General features: G+C 40.9%; 2 protein-coding genes and 1 long non-coding RNA gene across 4 annotated transcripts; 1 reads left to right on the top strand and 2 right to left on the bottom strand.

The window, feature by feature from the left end:
• Positions 1-9,382: 9,382 nt before the first annotated feature.
• Positions 9,383-11,697, bottom strand: LOC130998291 (protein FAR-RED ELONGATED HYPOCOTYL 3-like). Its single transcript, XM_057923722.1, has 5 exons — positions 11,245-11,697; positions 10,816-11,128; positions 10,153-10,760; positions 9,789-9,969; positions 9,383-9,447 (listed from the first exon to the last, which is right to left on the bottom strand). Exons 1-5 carry the CDS (start codon positions 11,695-11,697, stop codon positions 9,383-9,385), a joined length of 1,620 nt encoding a protein of 539 aa, XP_057779705.1.
• Positions 11,698-14,726: 3,029 nt separating this feature from the next.
• Positions 14,727-15,964, bottom strand: LOC130997507 (uncharacterized). Of its 2 annotated transcripts, none has more exons than XR_009093108.1 (2): positions 15,580-15,964; positions 14,727-14,961 (listed from the first exon to the last, which is right to left on the bottom strand). It is a non-coding gene; the product is annotated as an uncharacterized LOC130997507 (long non-coding RNA). The 2 variants fall into 2 exon arrangements; XR_009093107.1 differs by lacking the exon at positions 14,727-14,961 and adding an exon at positions 15,076-15,464.
• Positions 15,965-17,334: 1,370 nt separating this feature from the next.
• On the top strand, positions 17,335-19,717 carry LOC130998290 (uncharacterized). Its single transcript, XM_057923721.1, has 4 exons — positions 17,335-17,982; positions 18,080-18,265; positions 18,349-19,458; positions 19,544-19,717. Exons 1-4 carry the CDS (start codon positions 17,335-17,337, stop codon positions 19,715-19,717), a joined length of 2,118 nt encoding a protein of 705 aa, XP_057779704.1.
• The last annotated feature ends 883 nt before the right edge of the window (positions 19,718-20,600 follow it).

Below are 20,600 nucleotides of genomic sequence, written 5' to 3'. Positions count from 1 at the left end.
TAGGGTTGAGTTCAACAGAGAATTATCTTTTTCGAGAGAACGAACAAATGTATATATTTTACGAACAGATCAACATAAGTAATGAACAAACGTATTTAGTAAAAATATAGAAAAACTCGCCACCAGCAGGATTCGAACCCAGGGCAAATTGTTGTTCATGTGGTATATTGATCTGTTCATTAAAATTATAGGTCTGTTCGTTTTTATTTTACGAATTCTCTATTCTCCACAATATTTAGCTTCTCTGTTGAACCCTTCTCTATATATATATATATATAGATAATTGAACATTTTTATTACGCCCCAAAGTGTTTCAAGTATCACGGCTCAAGCACTGAGAGAGAGAAAAAGAGAGATTGACGGAGAGAGAACGCAGGTGCTCTGCGTCTGCGCGGCGCCGGCTCCGTTCCGGCGAACGGCGTCCCTCTGTGTCTGCGCGGCGCCGTTGTGGCGAGGGACAGATCGTTGACTTTAGAGAGAGAGAGAGAGATTGAGAGAGAGAGAGTCGCAGGTGCTCTGCGTCTGCGCGGCGCTGCCTCTCCCCACCGTACCGGCGATCGGCGTCATCTGCAGTCCCTCTGTGTCTGCGCGGCACTGGCTATCCACAAGCCCGGCGACCGGCGTCCCCTTGGCAGCAGTCAACCAACAGGCGGTGGCTGCGTTTCTGGTGGCCAAACTCTGGTGGCCGGATCCGACAGCGTGGTGGACCGATCTGGTGGCTAGTGTCTCCTTGGCGTCTCCAACCTCCACAAACAAGGTCCCAAAAACAGCACACCAGCTGTTTGACAAAAAGCACCAAAGACTGATTTTGCTATGCGTTGCTCCCTTGTTTAGCTGCTGTCTGTTTGCTTTTCTGGCTCTTGCTGCAGGAGTTTTTTGGTACCACATGACTTCTCCGGGAGGTCTGAATCTCCCAATAGTTTCGAACAATTTTGCCTGCAATAATTCCCCGATGAATGACTACACAAAGACTGGTGCGGGCTTGGCTGGCGGTAACGGAGCAGATTCTGCTTTTGTGGAGGAACGAGAAGTTGCTATACCCAACGCCACAGCTATCTCAAACCCTAATGATTCGGATGTGGGGGCTGATAACATGCCCAAATCCAAATCGTATGCTGATATCACGATGAACAGGCCACCGAGACGTCCCGACCTAGCTGCTCATCGGTTTCACTCATTACGTCCCACCAAAGAGGGAGAGCAGTTCTCCTTAAAAGTTCCACAGCACCTATATGCGCAAGAAGTCAGTAAGGAATTCTCTCATGCTATTATTGGTCGTCTTTTCCTTCGTAAAGGAGACAAACCTCAACCTGCATTGCTTCTCAAGGCAGAACTTCACAAAATTTGGAAATTAGAATCTGAGTGGCAACTTATTCCTCTTGGGAAAGGGTATTATACGCTGGTTTTCCAGACTCCTGAAGACAAAACTCGTGCTAAAGCCAAGCCGGTCTGGGAATTATCTTGTGGTCATGTACGTCTTCGAGAATGGTCCAAACACTTTGATCCATTTAAAGAGAATTCTTCCATGGCGAATGTATGGGTGAGGATACATTATTTGCCAATTGAGTATTGGCATCCTGAGATTCTAGCCGGGATTGGGCGGTACATTGGTCATCCTATTAAAATTGACGGAGCCTCGGCCCGTCGTGATTTTGGGCAGTTCGCGCGCCTTCTTATTGAGTTAGATATGTCCAAATCCTTTCCTACTACTCTCTTAATTGATAACGATTCTTTTTCGTTCTATGTTGAATTCACGTATGAGAATTTACCTTTCTATTGCTCAAAATGTAAACTTACAGGACATCCCACCGAAAAGTGTCAGAAAATCTCCGTTAAGAAGACGGTTGTGGAAGAGGATGTTCAAGATAGAAGTCAAATGCCTTTGGTTAAAAATGGGAAACAGTGGCAACCTATCTCTGGTGATGCTAGAGACGAGAGAGAACATGAGCAGGAGACAGCCAAGGGAGATAGGCCGGTTGAGGTGGGTTCGAGAAGCGACATACAGGTTTCCCCAGCTCGTTCGGACCCGGGATGTTACTCACTTCAGAAAAATGATCACCATAAACAGTTAAGCTTGCCGGTTTCGGCGTCGAACAACAGTTTTGCCCTGTTGGATAACGAAGGCACTGAATTGCTTGAAGAACCGGAGCAGCAGCAGCGGCGGGTACCTCTTTCTAGGGGTAAATCTTTGGATGATTCCAATTCTGCTGAACACTACGGCCCTGATAGGTTGGCCGAGTGTCTAAAACCTTGTAAAAACTCGGTGTTTGATCAGCCAGTCAACATTTCTGCGATCAATGATGGACATATCTCGGAGGAGGTTTCGGATGAGGATGAAGAAGTGAACTATGACAGCAGTGGGAAGTACGTTTCCACAACGGATGATATTGCTGTTAATAATGCCTTGAAAGCTCAAAGACTTGAGCAGATTTTGGCGATAGCTAAAGCGCCCATGCCAGAAACAGTTGCTCCTGCTAAGCGACGAGGAAGACCATCCAAACAGGACCAAGCTGCTAGGGCAGCGGAGAACAAAGCAAACAGGCCAGCGGACACAAGCATTAAAAGTAGACTTCGTAACACGGGGGATACGTCGCGTACTTTTGTGATTGATACAAGTAATAGAGACAGCGCTCTAGCCATGGAGAGCGTCGCCAAAGAGAGCTGGGCGGAAAAGGTTGAAAGAAGCGGAGCTGCCTCCGCTAACATAAATTAATTCTGATGAATATTATTGCATGGAATGTCCGTGGTTTAACGGATGAATCCAAACATCTGCTGAAGGAGCATTGTAATTCTTTTAGCCCGGTGGTGTTGGGCATTCTTGAACCGAAACGGGCGTTTTGGAAAGTTAGACAGAGTTACTGGCATTCGTTGAATCTTGTCCCGGTGCATCAAAACTGCCGGTCTCCTCGCTGTTCGAATATTTGGGTTTTTGTTCACTCTTCTGTTGTTACTAATGTTTTGTTCTCTTCTGATCAGGTGGTTGTGGTGGACTGCCTATGGCATAGTTATGATTTTCGTATTGCTTTTGTTCATGGTTCGAATGATCAAAATGACCGCCGTGATCTCTGGCATGATCTTCTTCGTTTCGTTTCTGGAAAAATGGTTTTCATGGGCGATTTTAATGCGGTGAAAGGTGCTCATGAGCGTCTGAGTTTAGCTTCGCCACATAGAGGTTCTTGTGAGGAGTTTTGTGATTTTATTGATGACTTTGGCTTTATTAAATCCCCTACGGAGGGGCTTCGATTCACTTGGTCGGGACGTAGATTTTTACCACACCATGTGGAATCTGTGTTAGATCGTGCTTTGTTTTCGCAGGGTTTTGCTGATCTCTGGTCGTCGTTGGTTACTGCTGTCCTGCCTCGCCTCACTTCGGATCACTCTCCGTTGGTGTTGCAATGCAAATTGACAAACCCTACTGGTCGGAGGCCTTTCCGTTTTCTTAATATGTGGAGCTTGCATCCGACCTTTCAGGAGATGGTGGCGACATCTTGGAGGGAGACTGTCAGCACACGCTGCCCGATTTTATGTGTTATGTTGAAATTGAAAAGGCTTCGTAAGGAGATTGGGGTTTGGAATAAAGAGGTTTTTGGCAATGTGGATTCCTCCATTTCTTCTCTCATGAAACAGCTTGAGACTACTCAGGGGAAGATTTCTGCTTCTGGATATACGAACGATCTCTTTGATGAGGAGGTTAGTCTTCAGGCAAAGCTAAATGTATCGTTGACACATAAGAACTGTTTGCTTCAGCAAAAAAGCCGTGCGAACTGGCTTCGGGATGGAGACAGGAATACTGAGTTTTTTCACCGTTTGACCAAGTTCAAGAAACGGAATGCGCCTTTCACTCGCCTCAAGATTGATGGTAGAGAGACTTATGATGCCACTATTATTGAGAATCATATTATTGACCACTTTACGTCTCTTTTCGCTGATGATGGTCGACCTTCTGGAGATCAGTTAGAGATTGATGCGCTTTTTGAGTCGGGGGTGTCTGATGATCAGAATGCGCGGTTGGTGAGTATACCCGATGAGAGTGAAATTGCGGCGGCGGTTTTTAATATGGATGCTTCAAGTGCTCCTGGCCCTGATGGTTTCTCTGGTAACTTCTTTCAAAGTTGCTGGGATGTGATTAAAGCGGATGTCATTGCGGCTGTTCAGAATTTCTTTCGCCATTCTTATTTACCTTCTGGGTGTAATTCCAGTACGATGATTTTGATTCCCAAGAAGGATTCAGTCGACACTGTTGCTGATCTTCGCCCGATTGTCCTTTCGAATTTCTTATTCAAGATTATCTCGAAGATTCTTGCCTCTCGTCTTGGCGTGGTGGCTGCGTCTCATGTTTCTGACAATCAATTCGGCTTTATTAGCGGGCGTAATATTCATGATTGCATCATGCTCAGCTCGGAAGGTTTCAACTGTATGAAACGCACGGACAGGGGACGTAATATGGCTTGTAAAGTTGACATCCGAAAAGCCTTTGATACTATTCGATGGGATTTTATCTTGCAAGTTTTGCGAGCTAATCACTATCATGAGAAATTCATTTACTGGATTTCTATTATTTTCAGCTCGGCGAGGCTCTCTATTCTCTATAATGGTCAGCTGCGGGGATATTTTGCTTGTTCTCGCGGAGTGCGTCAGGGAGATCCTCTTTCTCCGATTCTCTTTGGAATTGCGGAGGATATCTTGAGTCGGCTTTTTAGCAGCTGCGTTGATTCTGGGCATCTAGAACCTATGCGCTATAGTCGAACTTTTCAGTTCCCTACTCACTTGTTCTATGCGGATGACGTTATGATCTTTTGTAAAGCTACGGTTCGGAATGCTAGAAAAATTCATCAGATCTTTTCGTACTATGACTCTCTTTCGGGTCAGCAGTGTAGTCTGGAGAAGTCTTGCATTTACTTTGGTTCGGGAGTTCTCAATGACAGGAAAAGTGCTATTCATCGTGAGCTCAGTTTCACTACCGGGAACCTTCCTTTCAATTACTTGGGAGTTCCGATTTTCGTTGGGCGTCCGAGAGCTTCTTTCTTTCAGGCAATTCATGATAGGATTGTCCAGAAGTTTGCTCGATGGAAAGGTCGTCATCTTTCTATGGCTGGGAGGCTTTGTTTAGTCAAGTCGGTTATTCAGAGTTCGATTGTTCACTCCATGATGGTTTACAAATGGCCAAAATCGTTACTGCACTCCCTTGACAGGAAATGTCGTAATTTCGTTTGGTCGGGAAATATTGATAAACGGCCCAGCTGTGCTGTTAGTTGGGGTAGAGTCTGCTCCCCCTTGAAAGAAGGCGGCCTCGGCATTAGATCTTTTACGTTAATGAACAAATCTTATTTGATGAAGCTGGCTTGGAAGTTAATTCAGGGAACTGTTTGGGCGCATTCCATTCTGAGATCGAGATATCTAAACAATTTTGGGGTTGCAAAGGATTCGGTGTCGAACTCTTCTGTTTGGATTGGGATGAAAGAAGAAGTCAATCAGTTGGTGGATGATTCTTATGTTTGTATTGACCGTGGTGAGCATACTTACTTTTGGCGGGATGATTGGCTTGGGTACAAGCTTGTGGATAAACTTAAAATTCCGATATATATGCATGATTTTCTGAGCTTCTCGGTTAGTGATTATTTTTATGATGGTGTTTGGCATTTCACGACATCCTTTGTTTCTCGTTTTCCTGATATTGTGGATGATATTCTGCGTATTCCGATGGGCGGCCAGAGGGATACGAGATATTGGAAACAGTCGGTTAAGGGTGAGGTTTCGGCCTCTTTGGCTTTTTCTAATATTTGCCATCGTTTTCCTGCTGTTAGCTGGGGCAAATGGATCTGGGAGGAATTTATTCCGATGAGGCGATCTATTCTCTGTTGGCGTGTCCTCCATGGGCGCTTGCCTACTATTGATGTTCTGATCCGGCAAGGGTTAATTGCGCCCAATGCTTGTTCTTTGTGTCTCCAAGATAGTGAGACGATTTCGCATGTGCTTTGGGAGTGCTCGTGTGTTCGCCCTATTTGGACTGATTTTTTAAGTTGGTTTGGTAAAGAGAATCTCTTGGGGTGCATGGATATTCATTCCTTCTTAGTTCTGGCTTGGAATCTCTCTTGGAGTTCCCAAATTGGTTCTTTTTGGAAGGCGGGAATTATCACTCTGATGTGGCGTATCTGGTCGGGACGCAATGCGCTTATTTTTGAGGATTTGTGCTTTGATAGACGTGCGGTTTTGGCCTTTGTCAAGGCTTACTTTATGGAGATTGATGGGGTTTTCCGGAAGTTGGGTAATATTTCTAATTCTTGGGCTGACTATTCGATCACTCGTGCGATTGGGGTGAGGAGCCGTGCTGCTCCTCCCCCCTGTATGGTGGAGGTTCACTGGTGGCCTCCCGTTGGTCAATGGATTAAAGTTAATACAGATGGCTCGGCGGCGGGAGCTCCTGGAGTTATTGCTGCGGGTGGGGTTTTTCGAGACAAGTGGTCTCATGTCCGAGGTTGTTTTCATTTTAAAGGTGGCAACGGCTTTGCTTTCGAGGCGGAATTGTTGGCTGTGATCTATGCTATTCACATTGCTCATACCCGAGGCTGGCGGCATCTGTGGGTTGAGGCTGACTCTATGTATGTGGTTCACATTTTGTACTCTCGCTCGAGTGATGTTCCTTGGAGATTTAGGGCGTTTTGGCAGCATACTCTTCGCCTGCTTCGGGATTTTTCTTTGATGGTCTCGCATATTTACCGTGAGGGTAATCAACCGGCAGATATTATGGCCAATGATGATCGGCAGGAAGGCTGGTGGCCTTTTGCGATTGAGGAGATTAGGATTGCGGTTGCAAGGGATATGTCGACGCATAGTCATATCCATATGGTTATATAAGCAGGTTCGTTGGTTCCCTTAGGCTTTGGTTGGGTTGTTTTCTTTTGTTGTTGGTCTCCTGTTTTCTTTCTTGGTTCTTCTTCTTCCGGTTTTCTTGAGCCGAGCTTCTTAGGGGTGATGGTTAGGCCGAAACTCCTGAAGTTGTCTCTTCCCGCTCCTGAACCGAATGTGAGTCTTTCACGAGTACTCTTTTTCCTTCTAAGGTCTCTTCTTCTTAGAAGGTTTTAATGAGGCTCGGTCTTTTGTTTGCTCTCTTTTGCGCTTTCTTGGATGTTTTGTACTCTTTTACTTTTCCATTAATACAAGCCTTATTCTCACATATATATATATATATATATATATATATATATATATATATATATGGATGGGAAGATTGCATCATACATTGGCTACTCTTTCTTTCTCTCACACACACATGCATCTGGAAAGTTGGATTATGCATCCTCATTTTTAAAGAAACACATTCGACTTACAGTGATTTGCTTATAAAGAATGTTTATATAGATATATGTAGATTTACATGCATGCACATTTGAATAGAATTCAGGATAAATGTTAGATTCTCTTTCACTCCAAGCTATTAAGGCTAAATTTGGTGTTTAGCAGCACCACTAATTTCTTTTGCTATAAAATAGCAAGCACCTAGCAAATCAACAAATAAATTTCAAAATAAATGTAAAGCGGCAGAATTCAAAATCCATGATTAAAAATGATGCAAAAGTAATAATTATAGTTAACAAACAAATTAAATACCAAAATATGATCCTCATACCAAATTGACCGTGAATTCATCAACACAAAACAAAATCTAGACAACGAATTCATCAAAGTAGCAAACCCAACATCATCCACCATCCGATCTGCCATCCACCATATCACCAACAACTCATTTATTTACATTAATACTTTGTTGCCAGTCATGTGGGTCAAAGTTGAGTGGTTGTTGTGCCTAAAATAATAATAACAATAAAATGAGTGGCACAAAAACACTTATCATTTGAATCTAGATAAGCTAGATGTCACAAATCGACACTAATGGTGTTATAAAAAAAGGGTTAATGCCGTGAAAAACCATGAACTTTGGTGCGATTTCAAAACTTTCCATGAAGTATTTTTTTATCAAATTTTCCATGAACTTAAACGCTTGAATAATTTTTCCATAAGTTTCAAAAATCCCCAAATTGAGTGTTGACATGGCATTTCTAAGTAGCCTGAAATATGACGTGGCACCGCCGGACGGAAATCAAAACGATGTCGTTTAGTAGGGGGTAAAACGACATCATTTTGAGCCCAAACCTCTCTCTCAGGGAGGCGGCGGATCTGAGGAGCCTTCCTTCGACGACACTGAGACGACAAACGGCGATTTCGGCCAAGGAAGACGTCGAATCAGGGCGGTGGAGAGAGAGGGGACGGCAGATCTGGTGATGGTGGCAGATCTAGTGGGGGAAGGCGGTGGGCGGTGGAGAGAGATGGGGCAGCAGATCTGGTGATGGTGGGGGGAGAAGGCGGTGGGCGGTGGAGAAAGAGGGGGCGGCAGATCTGGTGATGGTGGCAGATCTGGTAGGGGAAGGCGGTGGGCGGTGGAGAGAGAGGGAGCGGCAGATCTGGTGCAACGTCGCCTTTAGGGAACCCATGGAAATGCGGCGATGGCGCCGAAGTTGGTCACTTACTCCACTTCGTCAGTCGGTAGCGGCAGCGTTGCAGGTTTTGGGAGGAAGATTTTTTCGAACCTTGCTGTGTCGAGTCCTTTTGGTGTGTTTGTTGGCCGTGAGAGTCGATAGGTAGAAAGAGGTAGAGCATGGCACGGCGGCAACTCGCCGCTGCTGTCCGGCCAAGGGTAGAGAGTAAAAAAGGGGAGAAGGGGATCCGAAGCGACGGCTTTGCTGCCGTTGCTTTGGATCTGAGAACGGAGGGAGCCTTGGTATGGTGTGTGTGTTCTGTTGGTTGGGCCTAGGGCTTCAGGCGGAGGCGGCCTCGTCATCGCTGCCCTGAGTCGCCGGAGTCAGAGGAAGAAGATAGGTCGGGGGTGAGAGTGGTTGAGGGCGGCGACTGTGGAAGGAACTGCGGTCGCCGGGAATCGAGCAGGAGAGTCGGCGATTTGGGGGCCAGGGCTCAGAGCGACGACGGTCTCATCGTCGTTGCTTGGAAACAGAGGTAGGAGAGTCAGGCGAAGGCATCGCCGATCGAACGAGGTGTCTGCCTCGGCGGAGGTGGTGGTCCTCGGCGCTGCTTCGCTGGAAGAAGGCAGCGGTCCACCGGTATTACTATTTTTTTGTTTATTTTTTTCCAAGTAGGAGGCCACATCAGCTCGATATTACCACGTAGGCGTCATGTCAGCTCGGTATTGCCACGTAGGCGCCACCTAAGATCGGACAATCACCGGAGGTAAAAACCGTGGAAAAATTGTTCAAGCGTTTAAGTTCATGGAAAATTTGATAAAAAAAATAGTTCATGGAAAGTTTTGAAATCGCACCAAAGTTCATGGTTTTTCACGGCATTAACCCTAAAAAAAATTACCAAAAGTAAGCTAGTCATGCTCATTGATAATAGGGATCCACAAAAATTTTGATGACTTGAACTTGCAGAAATTTCCTGTTACCAATAAATAAAATATATTAGAATAATGACAAGAATAACTCAAAATATTAGCACAAACCTGAATTTCGTTGACCCTTTCATAAGGTATAGAGGGCACACTAGAAACAATATCATGGTTTTCTTGGACACCCTATTCCATAATAACAAATAAAATTAAAAATAAAGACATAAATAATTTGACTATGTATATAGAAAAATTGTCAACAAAGTATAGATGCATTACCTTCAAATTAGACTCTTGTACTTTTTTGCCCACCAATTTCTTTTTTCTTGAACTTTTTTCCAAGCCACCTCTAAGTCTCTTGCCTGAAGTTGTCTTTTTTTAGACTTTATACCTTTGGCACCACTAGTGTTTCTTTCATTACTTTGTAAATCAACCTTATTCAACAACAAACTTGTTGGATATGCATGTTGATCTAACTCCTGACCTTGCAATCTGCCATCCACCATATCAAACACCTTCAAAATTCCATCTTTTATAATTTTGTAAGTGTAAGTATCTTCATCCTCAGATGCCTTTGTAGCCAATTGAACGTACAACCGACACAATTCTTTATATCATAAATTTTGAAGTACTTTTGGATCCGAGGTGAATTTATTGAGATTTGAATCTCCAATAAATCCAGCTTTGGCATGTCATGTCCACCTTTTCATGATGTATTCACTTGAGATCTTCATAACATTTTTCATGGTGAATACCTTCAAAATATGAGAGCACAAAATCCCAGCAAATTCAAATTTTCTGCAGCCACAATTAGTTTTTCCACTTGATGAATCAAATGTAACTATATGGTGATAAATCTCCTTGTGAGGGGTAATTTTATATTTCGTCAGCATCCCATCGTCTTCAATGTATTCCAAACTAGAATCATGAGATTTATACCACTCTTGCTCAAACTTTTTATGTACTTCAGGAGTATAAATACTAGCTGCATGCTTTAAAATCTCAACTGGATACACCATAGATGGAACACTTGTATTAGCTTTGAAATCAGCTTTTAGCTCCTCATATCGACGATCTTCAAAAAGCCTTTTGAAGTGATTAAAAAATTCTAAGAACTTGTGCTTGTAGTTGACATACATTTTCACAATACTATTCACACTCTCACTTCTTTGGGTGGTAGTCATATCAGCACAAAACATTTGTCGTCTGTAGACTAAGGCCCATTTTTCTTTCAGTTTAAACATTCGCCTCAACCAATCATTATCTTCAAGCCTGTACTTTTTCAACATATTGTCCCATGCTGCAAAAAACTCATCATCTTCTTCATAATCATATACGCATGCACCGAAGTCTTTAGCAAAATCTTTAAATTGCGAAAAAAACACCACTCAACTGAATTGCAGCATTTTGAAAAATACGCCAAAGACATAAACGATGATAAGTTTCAGGCCATATAGAAGATAATGCCTTAGCCATTGCTGCATCTTGATCTGTAAGAATAGTAATTGGTTTCTTCTCACACATAACTCTAGTAAATGTATCAAATAACCACTCAAATGTCACAGATGTTTCATCATATAATAATGCAACACCAAAAATCACAGTCTGTTTGTGATGATTTACGCCTACAAACAAGGCAATAGGATGACCTTCATTATTTTTCCTATAAGTTGTGTCAAAGAAAACCACGTCCTCAAAATGTGAGTAATTTGTTCTCATCTTTGCATCAGCCTAAAAAATATTTGTAATCAAGTCATCTTCATCAACTTGAATGACATAAAAAAAAAAATTGGATCATCAACTTGCATCTGATGCAGATATTCTAATACTCCACCTGTATCCCCTACTTGTCTTGCCATAAGATCATGAGATGTTTTAGGTGTGATACCCACGTCATTTGCCATTTGAATTTGCAATGCTGCAACTGGAGCTATTTTTCTATGACTTCTGTGTAAGTGTATTTTGTTTGGACTTGAAAGATAATGATTATGCTCCTCAACAAACTGGACCACACAAAGCTTTCCAGTTTCTCGACTGCTAACCTTCAGTTTAGCTTGACAATCAAATCTTGTTTCTGGACGAGCCTTTTTCACATAGATATCACGTTTGTCGTGTGATCTTTTTCCTTGAGCACTACAACAATAGATCCTGTCAACTAATTCTCCACATGTGTTCTTGTGACTTTTGCTTCTTCTTATACCAAAGCCCACACGTTTTGAATACTTTAGATAAAATCCATAGGCATCCTCTTCAGTAGCAAAGCTCATACCAATCTTTGGAGTATCTTCCTTGATGTTCATACTTGTCAAGTTAACTAAATGATTTCTAGGGCGCGTTTGATTTCGGTGAAAAGACTGGATTAACTAAGTTAATCTGGATTAGTTAGACGTTTGGTTTTATATACGCGCATTACGTATGGCCCGGCTCAATGATAGGGCCCGGGCCAAAAACTACAGATTACTCAAGGTAACGAATCTCGCCTCCCCCCTTCGATTATTCCACAATCCAGAGCGTGAATCCATTACTTATCTTTTCTACCCTTCACACGAATTTTAAAATTCATTCAAATAAACCCTAGCCTTCTTCCTCGGTTCTTCCTCCTTGAACGTGAATCTGAAAAGCTCCATCAAAAAAGATACAAAGCTTAATTCGACTGAAACGGTAAGAACCACATCGATTTACTTCGACTGAAATACGTATGTATTTTTTTATTTGGGATTATTCGTTCAACTGTTGTATCATTTTGCAGCTTTTATCAAATTCGAAAAATTTGATAAAACTCTAGTATCGCGTTACCAGGAAAAGATTATTTATTTTTTTTATCAGTAAATTTTTTTATTGAAATAAAGGAAAAAAACCATAGGTACCAGAGATACCTAAAACATTACAAAAAAGAAAATTTGTGTTCGCTTGAACACCAAGAAGAGAAATGAACATTCCCATAAACAATTTGGTAAATCTTGTTCCAACTCCACAATCTACCCTTAATCTCCAAAACAAGTTGCTTAGCATTCCACACCCTACCCTTAAATCTGCTCTCGTTTCTACACTTCCAAATCAGCCAAACAATCCCGACCCAAAGTGCAAGAAGCAATTTTCTCCCTTTTTCTTTCTAACTCCAAGGACAAAAGACTTAAAGTGTTGTAAAAAACCTTTGGGTTTGGCTGTTTTTATGTCGAGCCATTGGTGAATTTGGTCCCAAACCATCTCGACTTTGGGGCAATGAAGAAAGAGACTCCATGGATTTGCCGTCATTTTTTATGGTATATTAGATTTGAATCTGCTTAGAAATAGCTAATTTTGGTTGAGACTTCTATGATAAATTTTTGTCTCCGGTCTTGCATCTGCTTTTCAATTCTGTTATATTGCTTCTCAATTTGCAATTTTGAAACTTTGTAATTTTGCATTTGATTTGTTGTTATGCGTTTCAATCCATTTGTAAATCTTTATTAGAATTTAAGCATAGGATAATTGTTTATTTCAAGTTCTATTTCTATGTTGTTCTAATGTTTTCCCCATCATTGGATATTCGAAAATTTCAAATGCTCGTCTGAATCGACTCTTGTATATAAATATTAAGTAGGGATGTTTTTGTTCTTTTTTATGTTCGTTTGATTTACCAAGAATTACTTGGTTCTGACTGATAATGTTGATTTTTCCCTGATTTTGTCAACACACATGTATGGAAACAGACATAGGAACAAAGACCAGTGAGGTGAGACAACAAAAGGTCAGTTTATCGTCTTATACAAGTCCCATAATTTTTGTTATTCGTAGAGCATAATTTTTTATTTTGAGATGAATTTATGAGCATAATTTGAGATTTATGAGATGAATGAAACTTGTTCTCTGGTTTAGGCATTTTTTGATTTTGTTCCTATAAAGCTGTCATTTCACATTGTATTTACTGCATTTGGTTGTCCAGTGGTAATGTTTATAGAACAAGAGTTTGAAGCTACGGCTCAAGAGAATGGCTCCGGCATAGACGTAGAGACGATGAATTCATAGAAACCGTTGAGTGTTCTCCCCAATGGAACGCGGTGAGGAATGCCTTAGCCGAAAGCTGCAATATTTGAATAATACTTAGGTGTGTGGCTGATCTATTTAATACATATTCAATAAAGTATTTATGTTTACATAGTGTTGGGAATGTTTTATAAACTGAATTTAATTATATGATTGCTATAGATTCGAATTTAACTTGATTTATCTCTTGTTTGTTTCATTGGTAGGATGGACGCCGCATCCGAGGCATCAACACCAACCCCTTCATGTAGCTGTGGCAATGGAAACATGAAGTTAAAATGTGTTGGTTATGGTTCACGAAACCCCGGACGATTCTACTACAAATGTCCATTGGGTGAGGATCACCCGAAGGGATTTTATTGGTACGACGAATATCATGGGCTTGGAGTTCGAATGATGCCTCAATTTCCCGGATCTTCTCGAATTCGAGGTGTCCAACAGCCATTTCCATCTCATCCGGCTGACAGCACCTAACTTTCCTGTTGCTGCCAGAAATTTGGAATTCCATGGCAACAGTTGAACTCAACCCATGGATATCTGGAGTTCCACAGCGTCATTATTCGTCTCACTATACTTGTTCTTATTGTTGGTATTATAATTGTTAAATTTATGTGAGGGGATGGGATGGTGATACTTCGAGCAGTGTCCTTTTCTTTTGATTATGATAGTTGGTTTCCATTGCTTAGCTTAAATTTAAGTACCCGTGGATTGATTAATATTGTGATAATACTTTGTTGTGATGGCGATTTTTTGATGGAGACATTTTATGTCTGTATGTAGTTAATTTAACCTTATTGTAATCTTACTTTTGCAATGAAATAGAAATATTTTGTTGGCATGCGATTCATTCTTTGATGTTCAAAGATATTTTGAATTAAGGCATATTTGATTTATGTTTATTTATTTCATCTACTTGTTGGCATGCGATTCATTCTTAGAACATGCCCTAAGCACAAATCGCAGAATAATTAGAAATGCTCTTTCGTTCAAGTTGGGACACTCATTTACGCTGTGAATATCCATTATCTCATAATCGAATACTAATGTAAAAAGTGGCGAGAAGAGAAAACAATGAATAACCTTGAGTCGTTGAACTCATTTTTCGCAAAACCCTTGTGTTCGTCTTGCTGTTTCGATCGTGTGCGACGTTTTGTTTCTGTGAAAAAATGGTGGCTTGGCGGGCGAAATATACTCCAAACACGTCTGCTGATTATGTGATTTGCAAAGGGTACGCTTGTATTTTTGGAAATTGTAAAGGGACAATTGTGTCATTTCTTAAATTTATCTAACCTATATATGGGGATACCAAACTAAAACTTGCGTAACTAAATAGAATAGCAAACACCAAATCAATATTGTTAATCACTCCTAATCCACGTTAGGTAATTATAACTAATTACAAACTATACTGACTAATCCTAACACCAAAATCAAACGCGCCCCTTTTGTTATGTTCTTCATTAGCAGACTCAAAACTCAAACGACGAGAAGATGTACCACCAATCTCCATGCTAAGCTTTTCTTTGGTCTTAAAAAAACTGAAGTGAAAAAGAAATATATGAGTTTCATGAAAAGGTATATAACAATAAATATTCAAATAATGGAGAACATTGAAGAAAACTGGCGTATTAGCCTTAAACAAAAGAAAAAAATGAAACAACAAATGAGTTTCAATATCATATACTCATAACAACAGTACCGCACACTGGAGACGACGTCGGCCTATTTTTAATAATAAGAAACAACAATGTTTCTTTAATAATGATCATAAGTTACAAGTAGTGAAGAAGATATCAACCCAAAAAAATGAAAGAGTCGTAAATCTAGACTACAGTTTAACAATATCGGATACAAACAAATATAAATGCCTACAAATCATAATGCTTTAGGACCCATAAAGCTACCATTATTTTAATTCTCTCCCAACATTGACATGCTCCTCATTTAAAATTCTTCTATTCATCTTCGACCAATGAAACATATAATAGGAACAATAACTCAACAAAGGATTTTTCCCCTGTAGCCGCAAAGGATTTTCTCCCTAACAGTATATATTTTAGCAATAAGTATCTTCACAAAGCACATCAACACAAAAATACATAGAAAAGGGACAGAATAAATAACTTCTGCATATATAAAAATAAAAGAAAACTCACCCGTCGTCTTCAAAGTAAACTGTTCGATTGCGTCGGAGATGGATTTAGTGATGTTCTCCACACAAAATTGGTTCTTGTGGAATAAGAAAAATAATAAAATTCGAACATGGAAGCTTGCGGAGAAGAAGAAGAAGAAGAAAAGATTGAAGCAAGAAAAAGATTGATTTTGGATATCCATAACCAAATCCCGTGCAGAATAGAAATTCCTAATTTTTCGATGGAGAGAGAAATTTTTGAATGAGAAAATAGTAGAATTGCGTTGGTGAAGAAAGGGAGAATCAGATTTAAGGCTGCAAGCCAAGCCGATCTGCAGTGAATCAATTAAATATTAAAAAATTCAAAAATGAAATAGACTGTATAAATCTGAAACGGTGTCGTAAATGGGTTTGGGACATGGAGTGGACAAGCTTTGGAGACAGAGAAGTTATTTTATAACTTTTTTATCATAAATTATTCATAAAGGATTTTTCGTTGAAATTTAATAAATTACACACTATTTTTTTTAGGGTTAATAGCCGGAAAATACACGAACTATTTTGAGATTTGCATATTGCACATGACCTTCAAAATTAGCCCCAGAATACATGACCTTTCAATTTAATCGCAATTTGCATCTGGCGAAAGTTTCGGCCACTCTTATGTTTGACCGGCAATGACGTGGAAAATTTTTTAAACTATGTGGCATTACACTTGGCATTTTTTACACAGTGGAATGCCACGCTCTTATAACGACGTCGTTAGGCATTTTAATTAGAAGACATATCTGATTTCCCAATTAAAATGCCCTAACTGATAAATTAATTTCCCACAGACGGAAGGAATATATATCGCCATTGACGACGAGCTTCGATTCCGGTAGAACGCCTCAGACAAAAGGAGAGGGATTTAGCCGAACGAAAAGCACGACGTTTGGATAGCACATCTGAGAAGCTGAAGTTGGAAACCACGACTAGATTCAGCGCGGAGACATGGGTGACAAGTAAGTTATTTCAATCGGTGATTTTTGTTCGTCTGATTGCTTTTTTCTTTCAATAATCATTTTTTTTTTCCAGTTGCAATTTCACCCTCTTCATACATCACAGTGGAAGATTTAAGGAAGTACATGGCCTTGACGCCTATTCTGGGGGAAAAAAGGAAGTGTTTTCTGACCTAGATGAAGACAAGTTTGGGTTTTTTGATTTGAAAGAATTAGTCGAGGGTTTAGGTTACTCGGAATGGGGTAAGTTACTTTATGTAGAGCCTAAGTCATATGTCTTTAAGGTAATCAAAACTGATAAAGAGGTTATGGAGATGTTGAGCTTCCTAAGTAGTTCATACAGGTTTTTAAATGTTTTTGTGGAGGGTGGGATTAGGTCAGATGTTGGGGTAGATGGTGGGGTTGGTTCGGGGACAGGTGATGGTGATGGTGATGGGTTAGAGTCTGGGGCAGATGATGGTGATGGTGTTGGGTTAGAGTCTGGGGCAGATGATGGTGATGGTGTTGGGCCTTCTCTTAAAGAGATACTGGACAACGCTGATGTACCTGCATATAATCTTAGTGGAACAGATTGGGTGCTTGAAAGGTGGGATGGAACAGTAGACAGTGGTGACTCTGAGACTGAATACAATCCTTCTAATGAGGAATAAACTGATGTGGATGATGATCCACATGGGGAAGGTGTTGATGATGAAGAATATTTGGATGTTAGACAGAAAAAGAAGGAAAGTGGGGAGGGTTCTTGGGTTGGGGAGTTATTAGAGAAGTGTCAGCCTCAAATGGAGGAAGAAAATTTATCAGAGTATGGGGAATCTGATGATGATGATATTAATAGCAGTGAGAGTGAGGGTGAAGGGGAGACGGTTAGAGGAAGGAAGAAAAAGAGTAGGTATGATCCAAAATCTGATGAGAAAGAGCTTGATATCAAGCTTGGGCTAAGATTTGCAGATGGGAAGGAGTGTAAGGAAGCATTAACAAGCTGGGCAATAGCAAATGGGAGGTTTATTCGGTTTAGGAGAGTATCAAAAGACCAGTGTGAGGCTATTTGTAAGCCTCCATGTACCTGGAGAGTTTATGCATCTGTTTGTCAAAAGGATAAGTCTTTCGTTGTGAAGTCTTTCCGTGGGGAGTGTACATGTAAGAGGGCTACAAGGAACAAATTACTTAGTTCCAAATGGATAGCCAAAAGATATCTGCCTGTTTTCAGAGTGAAACCAGATTGGGACATAGGTGAATTGAGGAGGGATATAGCTAACAGGTTTGCTACTGACTGTAGCAGAGACAGGCTCTATAAGGCAAGGAAAATTGCTTTGACAATGGTCAGGGGATCAGTTGAGGATCACTATGCCTCCCTGAGGAGATACATAGCTGAATTGAAGAGGGTAGATGCAGAGGGCCGATATGAGGTTGTGGTTGATAGTGAGGGTGTATTCAAGTGTCTTTATATAGGTCACAGTGCTTTAAGGAAGGGTTTTAAAGAGAGCTGTAGACCTTTGATTGGGTTGGATGGATGTTTTTTTAAAGACCTACCTAGGGGGTATACTTATGTGTGTTGTTGGGAAGGACGGGAACAATCAAATGTTCCCTATAGCATGGGGAGCAGTGAGTGTTGAGAATGAGGTTAACTGGGGTTGGTTTGTGAGGTTGCTTGTGCAAGATTTGGATATAGGAAGTGGAGAAAACTACACATTCATAAGTGATCAACAAAAAGTAAGTTTGAAGTTCTTGTTAATTTCACTTTGTGTTTCATTTATGTTAAGGTATTCTAATGAGTTATAATGCTTTTTATATAGGGACTGATGAATGCTGTCAGCACTTATGCTCCGAGGGCCGAGCACAGGAATTGTGCTCGGCACGTATACATGAACTGGAAGAAGGAAAACAAAGGAGCAACACTGAAGAATTTATTCTGGAAGGCTGTGAGATCAACTACGGTGCAGCAATACAACAAGGTCCTTGAAGAGATGAAGAGTGAAAGTATTGGAGCTTATCAAGATTTCATTGGGAGGGAGGTTGCTAAATTCTGTAAGCCTTTCTTGTCAAGCATTCCTAAGTCTGATATGGTAGATAATAATATAACTGAAACTTTCAACGGATGGATACTTAGTGCTAGAGGTAGACATTTGATACATATGATGGAAGAGATTAGGACATCATTGATGGTAAGACAAGTGAAGAAACTACATAATATGACTGAGTATACTGATAGGATTTGCCCTATGATAAACAAGAAGCTTGAGAAACTAAAGTATGAGGCTAAAAATATGAACCCATTACCTGCACTGCATGAGAAATTTGAAGTTGATGATTCTGGGGAGAAGTATGTGGTGAACATGCCTGCAAAGACATGTTCATGTAGGATGTGGGAGCTCACGGGTATACCATGTAAGCATGCTGTTTGTGCCATTAGGTATTTGAAAGAGGAACCAAGCACCTATGTCTGTGATTACTACACAGTTGATAGGTATTTGCAGGCATATAAATATGCTTTGGAGCCTCTGAATGGGGAGATGTTGTGGCCACAGTGTGAGGGTGACATTGTGAAGCCTCCACTTGTGAGAAATATGCCTGGGAGACCCAAGAAGAATAGGGTTAGGGATCCTCTTGAAGTTGATCCCAAAGACCCTAACAGACTGAAAAGGAAAGGACTTGTGATGACTTGTGGGAATTGTGGTGAGAAGGGCCATAACAATAGGAAGTGCAAGAAGGAAAAGGTTGAGAAGACTGCAACTGAAAAGGGGAAAAGACGAAGACCAAAGAATCCTACTGCTCCAATAGTTGACAAGGGGAAAAGGCCCATGCTTTCGAAGGCAGAAAAGAAGCAACTTGCAGTGGAGAAGGCAATTGCAATGACTGGCTGTGGAGTTTATATCAATGAAGGCAGTGGCAATCACTACTTTTGGGTAAGTGTGACATTACTGAACTCCACTTGTGTAATTATATTGTTTTACTATAACAAAAAGCAGATGAATTCATTCATTAATGCAGGCACCACTTCAAAAGGGTGTTACACCCTTAAATGATGGAGCAGCTGGAATGACAAGGGGCAGAGCTCGGGGTGGTGCACGAGGCAGACCTCGGGGAAGTGCAAGGAGCAAGGCTCGTGGAGGTGGAAGTGGCCAAGGGTCGGGGAGTTCAGTGATAGAAGGGCAGGCAACATAAGAGAGTTGCAACAAATGACTTAAGCAAGAAGAATTTCAAGTTTCTGTTTTTTGAAAGTGATGTAAATGCATGCTAAATACTGTGATTAACTTCTGGAATTCAAAGTTTTTGTCTTTTGGCAGTGATGTAGATTCAGGGATAAACAAGTTTATAATCCCTCATTTTGTCTTAGCTTTTGCCGATCATAACTGTGTTTATTACTTCTGTATGCTTCCCAAGATCAATGAATGTTATGGTTTTGGCAAATTTGTGCACTCTTACATTTCAATGCAATTCTGAATACAAGAACAAAATGACATACTTCATTAACATCCAAAGAGTAGTCTACAATTTCGAATAAAGGAACAAAATTCCATGGGAATTGACATCCAAAGAGTAGTCTACAATTTCGAATACAGGAACAAAATGATCACCAAAATCAAAGCAAAAGTAAGAGCCCTAATTCTACTTTCCATTCTTTGCAACTTAACATCAACTGCACCATCTTCATTCTTCACCATGGAAGATTCAACTCCATCACCTGTTGGGCCTTCAAATCCACTGTAATTGTTCAATGCAGCATCTCTTTCGTTTCTCATTTTGTTAAAACAACGCTTGTAATAGGGTGTGAGTTCAGGATCGACCCAATCCCAAAAAGTACAATCATTGACATCTCTCCATCGACATTCAACGTACCTTCTCTCCGGATTCTTCTCAGTGTGAGACGTCTTCATAATCGCAGGGATTTTATGATAACATCTCATTTCCACGCCATTATTCGTCCTTCCCACTGACGACGAGCTTCGAGAATAACTCATGCTTCTTCGTATCAACTCGCCTCGGTTTTGGCTTCAACTCTCTTCACTCTTCCTTTACTCGCCGTGATTTGGCCTTCGATTTCTGG

The sequence above is a fragment of the Salvia miltiorrhiza genome, chromosome 8, assembly GCF_028751815.1.
Source record: "Salvia miltiorrhiza cultivar Shanhuang (shh) chromosome 8, IMPLAD_Smil_shh, whole genome shotgun sequence".
NCBI lineage: Eukaryota > Viridiplantae > Streptophyta > Magnoliopsida > Lamiales > Lamiaceae > Salvia > Salvia miltiorrhiza.
This window is presented reverse-complemented; position numbering and strand designations above follow the sequence as displayed.

Coding starts and splice junctions, on each gene's coding strand:
- LOC130998290 (XM_057923721.1), top strand. CDS start 17,335: ATGGAGGAAGAAAATTTATCAGAGTATGGGGAATCTGATGATGATGAT. Junction 18,266..18,348: donor TCATAAGTGATCAACAAAAA/GTAAGTTTGAAG, acceptor CTTTTTATATAG/GGACTGATGAATGCTGTCAG. Junction 19,459..19,543: donor GTGGCAATCACTACTTTTGG/GTAAGTGTGACA, acceptor TCATTAATGCAG/GCACCACTTCAAAAGGGTGT.
- LOC130998291 (XM_057923722.1), bottom strand. CDS start 11,697: ATGAACATCAAGGAAGATACTCCAAAGATTGGTATGAGCTTTGCTACT. Junction 11,129..11,244: donor ATGATCTTATGGCAAGACAA/GTAGGGGATACA, acceptor AATATTTTTTAG/GCTGATGCAAAGATGAGAAC. Junction 9,448..9,788: donor AAACACTAGTGGTGCCAAAG/GTATAAAGTCTA, acceptor TATTGGTAACAG/GAAATTTCTGCAAGTTCAAG.